The sequence below is a fragment of the Hordeum vulgare genome, chromosome 5H, assembly GCF_904849725.1.
Source record: "Hordeum vulgare subsp. vulgare chromosome 5H, MorexV3_pseudomolecules_assembly, whole genome shotgun sequence".
NCBI classification, from domain to species: Eukaryota; Viridiplantae; Streptophyta; class Magnoliopsida; order Poales; family Poaceae; genus Hordeum; species Hordeum vulgare.
The window spans coordinates 23,685,663-23,695,447 of NC_058522.1; the positions used below are offsets into that span (position 1 = coordinate 23,685,663).

The 9,785-nt window shown below is 44.8% G+C and overlaps 1 protein-coding gene across 3 annotated transcripts; it reads left to right on the forward strand.

The window, feature by feature from the left end:
• The first annotated feature begins 314 nt into the window (after positions 1-314).
• On the forward strand, positions 315-6,226 carry LOC123396343 (nuclear transcription factor Y subunit A-7). Of its 3 annotated transcripts, none has more exons than XM_045091298.1 (6): positions 315-522; positions 1,058-1,221; positions 2,732-2,886; positions 4,476-4,550; positions 4,765-4,929; positions 5,622-6,226. In XM_045091298.1, exons 2-6 carry the CDS (start codon positions 1,194-1,196, stop codon positions 5,841-5,843), a joined length of 645 nt encoding a protein of 214 aa, XP_044947233.1. In that variant the 5' UTR covers positions 315-522; positions 1,058-1,193; the 3' UTR covers positions 5,844-6,226. The 3 variants fall into 3 exon arrangements, with proteins under 3 accessions (XP_044947233.1, XP_044947234.1, XP_044947232.1); XM_045091299.1 differs by having other exon boundaries at positions 321-493; positions 4,479-4,550; XM_045091297.1 differs by having other exon boundaries at positions 323-493.
• The last annotated feature ends 3,559 nt before the right edge of the window (positions 6,227-9,785 follow it).

Below are 9,785 nucleotides of genomic sequence, written 5' to 3' on the forward strand. Positions count from 1 at the left end.
TACGTGTGACGAGCTGTTTCTCAATTAATAATCACACAAAAAAACTCACCGCATGCAATAAAAAATACTCAGGCCATAGTAGTAGGCCCGTGGAAGAAGAAAGAAAGAAAGCATTAAACAAAAACCTTGATGACCACTGGAAAAACCGAAAAGGGTTTTGTAGCAGAGCAGGTGTCAATTTGGAAGGTTCGGATCAATGGTACGGCTCCAACAAGCGCCCGGAAGTTTCCGTCCGTTGGTTGGTTCCCATCCGTCCACATCCATCCATCCACTCACACTCAGCGATACATATACGAAAACACCCCCAAGGAACTCGAGAATCCCCTCCCATCCTTATCCTCTCTCCGCCTCCCCCCTCTCTTTCGCGGCGTCGTCGTCGACCCCTCTCCGCCGTACACGCCCCCTCCACCGCCAGGGAATTCTCTCGCCCCCTCGCGCCCGCGCCCGCCGTCGCCGTCGCCGTCGCCCTCCGCCGCGGGGCGGGGATCCGTCGGTAAGCACCGAACCCGATCCCTCCCGCTGGTAAGCGCCGACGCGGCGAACGAACCCTAGGTCCGCTCCGATTGTTCTACCTGGCCCTCAGCTCCGCCGCGCACTCCCGCCCGAATACTATCGCCCCGCGGGTTCCCCTGCTGCGCGGCGTGGGTGCCTGATTAGCGTTTCGTTTCTGGGAAAAATTGAAGGGGTTCGACGGACTGAACCCTCGCTCGCTGCCGCGTGCCCGCGGTGAATTGATTGCGCTCTTTGCTGCCCGCTGCGAAATCCAGCCAGCCGCGGCGTCGGTCATCGATCGCGCGACGCGGCCCTTGTATCGCCTTTGCGGACATCCGGTGGATGGTTCTCGTGTGGACGCTACTGGCTTTCAAATCTGAATGTCGCGCAACTGGCTGCCTGTATACTACATAACATAGGCCGGCCTTGCTGCCGTAGCTTCAGTGCCCATGAGCTGAAACAAACTTTTATTCTGTGGGGAATTATGAACAGAAATAAGCTGTGGTAGGGGGTCTTAGCAGAAGCTCGGTTTTCTTTAATTTTTTCTTCCTGTTTCCCGTTTCAGGACGAGCCTTTGCAGTTTGGTCTCGGAGAAGGTATCGGCGTGCTTTCCTGCTGCAGCATGGAATGAGGGTCTTGAGTGCCGTGTCTTTTCTCCGAGCTTGACACTGGTTGCGCTTCGCTTTGGAAAGTAACAAACCATGACCTCTGTCGCCGACGCTGTTTCAGGTATGCTTCCGTCCTAGTAAAAAGCACGGATACGGATATGGAGACACGGGCACGGCGATACGCATACGGGGACACGGGATAGGGCATTTTCCAGAAACAGCCATTTTAGGATACGTCGAGTATATATATAGAAAAATAAAACATGCCCTGTAATATAGAGTGAAAAACAAAATAAATAAATAAAGAGAAACAGAGATGAGATCAGAATACTGTCCCATTTCCATTTGTTGCCTGCCTTTTCAAGTGCTCAACGATTGAATTAATTGATCGTCTAGACCCATGCCATTGCAACTTGCAATATAGAGCAAATGCTAGTATTAGTCTATTAGAGAGTAGAGACTGGAGAAGACATGCAGCAGAGGATCATGCAGGTATAACTTTCACCCTCACCCATGGATGGTTCGCTACTGGTGGTGGTTCCCTAACATCAAGCAACAATCAAAACAGCAGCACCAGGCACCAGCATGCAAGTGAGCAGCAGCTCAAGAGCAAGCAGCAGCGGCATGGCCGCATGGGGAAGCAAGCAGCAGCAACTCATCAGCAAGAAATTGAGCAATGAGATGAAGAGGTTGAGGGGGGGCTGCTGGGATTATCTGCTCGAGCGTGGTTGCCATCAGGTGGTTGAGTCCAGGCGGCGGCGGTGGCGGTCGAGTCCAGGTGACGACGGCAGTCAAATCCAGGCAGTGGTGACGATGGCGTTTTCGATTGGGAGCAGCGTTCCTTTTGTGGCGAGCGCGTGTTCGACCCTGCAAAATAGGGTTTATCTCGGGCCGAGGCTGTTACTGGGCTTCTCGTGTCCCCAACCTATTCCATACGTCTTCTCTTTTCCTTTTTTAACTCGGAAATCAAGGGATACTGGGGGACACATGTATCCCATTGTGTCCGGCCGTATCGCCGCGTCCCGCCGAATTAGGACATCAATTCGGCAGTTTTGTCCATGCTTTGTAGCTTCTGTCACCCAGTTCTTTGCCATGTCAATTTTGAACCTTAGCAGTAATAGCTACTAGGTAGGGCAGTGTGTGGTTGGAATTTTGACCATAATGGTTATGCTTTTTACAACTCTTGGATCATGTAATTGGATCTTTGGTGTATGTGGGAATTGTAATAGACCTCATTTTAGGTGTATTATGAAATCCATTACATACTAGAGCGTAGTCCTTATACATATATGAATAAGATTACGGAGTCATCCAATTAAATAATGTCAGTATGTCTGTAATGCTGTATTTGTAGTTGTTTACCAGCACTGAATTGTGTAGCATTACACAGTGGTATACCAGCTGTCATGTCTATTAGCTGGTAAGATTACCGGACATGCTGGTTTTTCATTCCTTATCTGTTGATATCATTCTGCAGTATTTGCATCGATATCAGTTGCCACATGCCATAAATGTTGACATGTTGATAATATCTGCACCATAAATTCTCAGTTGTTCCATTTTTCTTAAACATACATGGAAATCCAATCAACTATGTCTGTCTCATTTTTATGCAACAATTTCTTGTGCAGGTGATCATAGAGCTGATGAGCAACAGCAGAAGCAAGCTGCTCACGGGAACCAGGAAGAGGCCCCAGCTACTAGTATAGGTAATCAGGCGATGGCGGCAACACCTTCCACAGATTATGTCACACCCTATGGCCACCAGGAAGCTTGCCATGCAATGGTATGAAACCTGTAACTTCTAATCTTTCTTTATTGATAGGTATGACCACCCATGTACACTTCTCAGATTGTAATGTCTTCCACTGAGTCCTAGTTAAAGAAAGATCGAGGATTGGTCATAGTTTTAGTTGCAGCAATGTAATGGATACCATAAGAATCACTATGGGGGTATGAGTTGGTCGTTCAGTATTGATTCTTCTACCTGAGTGGGGTGGGCATATAATCCGAAAACCGAACGACCGAACCGATTTAACCTGAACCTAAGCTGAAGTGACCGAAACCGATTTATTCAGTACTATGCTCGGTTATTGATTCTGAGAAACCGAATTTAGTTTGGTGATTTCGGTCTGCACATTCGGTCAACCGAATAGACCGAAGCACTAAGGCCCACCACTAACTGTCTGGCGCGTCTCCGTAAATTAGTTCCCATTTGTACGCTACGCGCTGCCAGCCAACAAACATCAATTGCCCCTATAAAAAAATCAATTGAATTGATGGCGCGGTAATGTGATGAGTGTCAAACAGTGCCGTAGGCTGGCCGGCCGTTCACGTGTACTGTGCACCTGCCTGCTTTCTTTTTTTAGTGAACCTAGGCGTTGTTTGTTGTTGCTTGCTCTCTTGCTCACCTCATGTTATCTTTTTAATTTCTTTGAACACAACACGTGTTGTTATTTGGCCCACACAAACCACAGCTCTTAGCCCAGCCAAGACAAAAAAAAGTATAACAGCTATCCCATCCGGCCAGCCCAACCCACCAGCTGTTCGGTGCAAAACCGAGTACCGAACCGATCGATCGGGGCACCGAAGGCTCGGTTTGTTTACTGCTAGAGACCGATGGGTCCACGTTTTCTAGGAACCGAGAAAACTAAAACACCGAAGTACCGAACCGTTCGGTTCGGGGGAACTGAACGCCCACCCTGATACCTGACTACCTGTTCTGCATTATACTGTTAGGCATCAGTGTAATATTTATTTCCTGGTTGAAGCAAATTAAATCAACATTAATAATATTAGAAGATATTGAGGTCAAAACTTGTAAAATGGTTAGGTTAAACTTTTTTAGAAACAGTGGTAAGGTTAAACTGCATCATTTCCTTCTCATTTTGGTGATATATGATTATTTTTTCCTTCTAAGTCAGACTATTTAGTTAAATGCTTAGTTAGATGTGCAATGTGATTATATCCAATGCTACAGTTTGCATATCGCATTTCCTTCTCGTACTGATTGCCCCATGTGAGCTGACCGATCACATAAAGCTATGTGCCTGTTGCAACCTCCGTACATGGTTTGCATCAATTTCTCGCTATCGCTTCTGCATCCAAATATATTCCTCTCTGCTTCTAGCTTTAAAATTTTGGTTTAGATTCCTTTGTCATGCTTAAAGCAACTTATTTTTGTGAAATCAAAATTAGACTGAATGTGTTAAAAAAGTGCTGCCATTTGTTCTAATTGAGCAAAATTTCCATGCCTTCCCTGGACAGATTGTTCCCTCTTTTATTGCTTTTGGTTATTCATTTTTATCGTATTTCATGCATGATGCTGGAGTTATTGTGCGAAATTTGTTGGCTAATTCCACATTTTGTGCTCAGCAGGGTCAAATTGCTTACCCAACTATTGATCCATACTATGGAAGCCTTTATGCGGCCTACGGTGGACAACCTATGGTAAGCTCATACTAGGTATATCAATATGCATAGTATAAACTAAAGACCACAAATATACTTGTGGTGGGTGTGTCTGGGCCAACATTGAATATGCATACATAGCCCATCCTGGTTCTTAGCAAGTGAAAAGTAACTTTTTATGATCATAGACCTTGCTATACTATTGTTACTCTGTTCAAAGCAGTTCAGCTCATTAAACCGGTGTGTTCTTCAGATGCATCCACCAATGGTCGGAATGCATGCAGCCGCAATACCGTTGCCTACTGATGCAATTGAAGAGCCTGTGTATGTGAACGCGAAGCAATATAATGCCATATTAAGGCGGCGCCAATCTCGGGCTAAAGCAGAGTCAGAAAGGAAGCTTATCAAGGGCCGCAAGGTAAATGCCTATAAGCGTATTTACGTACTGTATAACTTGAAAATTTTAATTAGATGTTTCTGTTTCTGATGCTTCAGTATAGTTAAGAGTTGGTCGGAAGCACAAGTGCACAACAGATAGGGCAAAATAATCAAGTGAATTCTCCATTCTACATACCCTACCTCCACTCTGAAGATCGATCTGCACCACGTTTTTACTATCGTAGGGTGAACGTCATTTCATTCTTCTGCTATATCTGTATTTCATTACATCAAGTTATCAGTGCCAACATAAAAATAGCAAGGATTTGGGAATAGAAGTCAGTTGCTACACATTGACAAATTCTAATATCGAAGAAGGCAGATTTGTGCTTCCTTTGTTCATCTGGGTAGTTGCTAAGCTGGAGCGAATTGAATTTATTAGTTGCAATGTAGTAAAAGGCAAGACATAAATTTCTGTTTTGTGGTACTTGAATGTCCGAGTTCTCAGTTTTGAACCTCTACACTGGTGTTGGCATTATCTGCAAAAACTCATTTAGGACTTGCATGAACCATACACAAATGTTGCCAGTGCCAATTTGCTTACAGTTCTTATTCTTGGGTAGCATGTGGGATGATTATGCTAATGTTTATTCTTGTGGTTGTCAAGGTTTTGCTTCTTTCTATCCCCTTTCTGTATGTTAACAAAAAAGGGTATGTGTCTCCATTGTGCAGCCATATCTCCACGAGTCGCGGCATCAACATGCCTTGAAAAGGGCCAGGGGAGCCGGAGGCCGGTTTCTTAACGCAAAGTCAGACGACAATGAAGAGCATTCTGATTCCAGCTCCAAAGATAAGCAGAATGGAGTTGCGCCCCGCAGCAGCAATGGCCAACCGTCTTCCTCTCAGTCTCCCAAAGGCGCAACTTCGGCCGACAAGACGGGAAACCCTGAATGAGATGCTAGAAGTCCGCCGGACGCGACGATCCATGCCAACAGTTTTGTACAGTATATATATGCTAGTGAGCAAGAGGATCGCGCCGGCGGGTGCTGTAGGATATATATCTGATCCGCTCCGCTCTATAGTTATAGACCCGCCAACAGTTTTTTTTTTTTTTTTTGCAGCATTGGTCGTGTTTGCTCAGTTTGGTTTCTACATTCTGTACAATGAGTAGTTTTTTTTGTGTTCCGGGGTTAGCCGCCGGTTCGGTCAGGAGGCATTTGTAGTTTATAAAAGAGTATAAAATTAGTGCTACATTGTTTCCTTTGGAGTGGATTTGGCCTCTTAGCTGTGTTGCATCCTCATTCGCGGTGCAGAAAATAAAATCTGGGTGTACATAATAGCTTGGCCTGCAGGTTTCTTTTTCTCTTGACGCGTCCGCTGCAAATGATGTTCTCATCTCATGTCTGGATGTTTTCTCCCTGCATGATTTGCGGCCTCGCGATACGAGTGTTTGCATCTCTCTCCGGCGCATATATTCTCCATTGAGTCCAGTTGTTTGATGATGATGATCAGAGACTACTGCCTTGAACACAATCATCAGAGACTACTTCCCTGAACACATTTGGACCTGAGAGAGGAGGTCAGTCATGCCTTCATAGTTAGCAACCATACTTTCGAATCTTACTCTCTTTCCCCCCTCATTGTCATATCTGAATCATACTGCCATCACATGAACATTTGAATCATGACTTTCTTCCCTCGATAAGATGGAAGTTAACAGTTACCGTCACCAAGAAGAATATATACTTTCTCGAGAACGCTGACTGAAGAATATACAACTCTACCGTCGGTGTACCACGTCCTCTCTTTCTTGCACGGGCACACGACACCTTTCTTGCTCGCAGCATAGCAGAAAAAGAAGGGAAGGGAAGCAAAGAGCATCTCCATCCTCCAACGTCGCCGTCCGTGTGATGCGGAATCGTGGTTGGACAAAGCACGGACATCTCTCCTCCGTTCGGAGCCATCGCCACGCCGTAAACTACAGTACAAAGCAGTAAAAAAATGGACAGCGCCGGTAACAAAATTATGCCCCTCTCTCTGCACTGCCCTGCTGGCCTCACGCAGGTGTGGCCTAGCAGCAGTAATTAAGTCACCATCTCAACTGTAAGGCTGGCCATAGTGGGAGTATCATAGCTACTCCCTCCGTTTTAGTTTATAAGGCTTGCACGTGTATCTAGGTCGTCAATTTGATCAACTTAATAAAAGACATATATTACAAAAAATATATCATTAGAAACTTTAGATGTTCTATTTTTTAATGATATAATTTTTGTGTTAAACAATATATTTTATATAAGTCAAATTGATGACCTAGATACACGTGTATGCCTTATAAACTGTGATGGAGGGAGTAGTAACATAGTCTTGGAACTAGCAAATATGATGATGTGGCAAGTAATTAAAAAAAAAAGAGAGGATTAGAGTAACATAATAGATAGATACCGTAACATGTTAAATGTTATGCTACTAATATGTGTCATGCATGTTAATAAATAAGATCACCTATGATACTAGTTTATGATACTACGTACTATGAAAGTAGTATCATAAAATAGTAACATATGCATGATACTACTATATGTTACTCTTCACTATGAACAGCCTAACATGCCTGCTTCTGCATCTGGCATGGCATTCAATCAGCTGCGATGGCCCAGGGGTGATTAGCTTAGGCGGCACTCTGTGATCATGTCAGGTGCTCACCAATGGCCAGGGGCAAAGGCTGCCACGTCACCGCACTCCTCCCTTAGCCCACAAGCTACTTATTATATATGGACGTACGTACTTATTAAGAAAGCAAAGGAACCTCACACACACATAGGATTCCTATTTATGTCCTAATTAAACATGTCGATGTGAGATGCACGGCCTAGTCCCATGTAAGTACTGCGTGTCCCGACACTGATCATGCGTCCCCGCATATGCATTTAGTCTAATGAGCGTGGAATCCTCTGGTCAAATCTTTAATCATGAGAGCCCCCATGCAACATGCCGAGTATTATGTATGCATCCATGCATATATATGGGCTTGTTAAGTGGTAGTGGTAGTACTAGATTCATCTTTTTTAAGATTTTATAAACATGCTTAATTTGGGTGCCAATTAATCATTGTGGATCCATCATCTCAGTTTCACAAAAACAAAAAAAAGTACTGGAAGATGTCCACTGAGTCAAGATATGATCTTTTAACTGCTGATTTCTCATGGAGCAGTGGTGTCTCTGCAAGTGTGGTGAGCCTTGCCAGTGTCTCACTGAAGCAAGATAACACCGTACATACCTTCTTCAAAAGGAAGAAGACAACACCATTTGAGGAGAAGAAGAGAAATAAAATAACAGCAGGCATGAGCTCGCTGATGAACAACAGTTAAAAGGGATTTTCTTGACATGCTTTGCTTGCACTGCAAAACCAGGCCCCATCCCTCCTCAAAGGGCGTTGCACTGCACTGCGCCACACCATGCCATGCCATGGCATGCCATGACATGAATCTCCCTCTAGATCTCTCTCTTTCTCTCTCTAGAAATGTTTGGAAGGAGGTGAGGAGAGAGAGTAAGAGGGGGGCATGGGGGGAAGGGCTAGGCATGGGAAAAGTGACATGAGCCCTTATGATGGCAATGGCAGGGGAGACAAGGCAAGCAGGGGTGCACACACATAGTAGTCATACAACAGCACAGCACATTGGTGCAAGGCAGACAGAGAGAGCTGGCCTTCAGCTTCAGGCCCATTGACCTCATGCCCTCTCCCAGTGTCCATCATGACCCATTAATTGTTCTGCTATATGGTTTCTATTCTTGTTCTCTTCTTGCAACATGCATCACACCACTACTAGTATAAAGTTCCTCTCTCTCAAACACACACACACACATACACATTCATGGTTGCCATGTTCTTTCACTGCATTTGCACCTACTACAGTTCCAACAGGCACACTACCAATTACCCATGATGATCTAGCAGTTGTCAAGTGTGACACCAAGCAGCTTACAGTTAATCACAATGCACTAATGCAGATTAAGCCACTAGACAAAGCTAGTTCTCATTGATGTGTGGTACCTAATTGAGTAATAAGTACAGACACATCTCACACAAGTCATGTCAATCTTTGCATTCCTCTGGTGTTCTTGTGGCTTTGGCCTTGGCCCTAGATAGGATGGCTGGCTCCCATGCCCCTTTTGATGGCCCCCATTGCAAACCAAAGCGTACGCACAAAAGCGACATGACATACGAGTATGTCTGGCACCGGCGATCAGAAGAGCATGTATGATTGTCCCCAACCATCAAGGGGAGAGAAAGACAATCTTGCAAGAATGTGTCATGGTAAAAAGCACAAGAAATGCAATGGCATGTTGTGCATGTCAACCCTAGGAAAGAACATAAAAGAAAAGAAAAAACAAGCATGCCTGCCCTCAAGAATGCAGAAAAGTGTTGTGCTTTTGCACCCTCTCTCTAAAACACACGCTCCCTCTCTCTTTTGAATGTGAAAAAGACAATGACAAGCTTGGGAGTGAAGGGAGATGGGTGGCCAGCACTCTCACTTGTCACCCATGGAGGAGATGGAAAGAAAGAAAGGGTTTTTATTGGAAAGTGATGGTTGGTGCCCCCCCTTCCCTCCTCATGCCAAGAAAGTGGCTTTCACCACAAAGTAGGGGTCCTGCTAGGGTTTTTAGGGGGGTTAAGCCTGTGATGGATACATAGATAGAACACTACTACAGCTAGTAGTAGTAGATGTTTTGTGATAGATCAGCACAGCACACTGAAATGTGATCAAATGCCATCTGGCTGCATGATCTTGGGAAAATTGCTTTTGCTCTGGGTTTGGACTTTGGAAAGCTGTGCTTGTGATGTTGGGAGGGGCAGAAATTGCTCTAGCTTTCTTTTCTTTTTTTGCTCTTATTTTC

What these genes read in the sequence shown, in the direction of transcription:
- LOC123396343 (XM_045091298.1), top strand. Translation starts at nt 1,194, where the DNA reads ATGACCTCTGTCGCCGACGCTGTTTCAG. An exon ending in TGTCGCCGACGCTGTTTCAG is followed by an intron (nt 1,222 to 2,731) that starts GTATGCTTCCGT and finishes TTTCTTGTGCAG; the next exon opens with GTGATCATAGAGCTGATGAG. An exon ending in AGGAAGCTTGCCATGCAATG is followed by an intron (nt 2,887 to 4,475) that starts GTATGAAACCTG and finishes TTTTGTGCTCAG; the next exon opens with CAGGGTCAAATTGCTTACCC.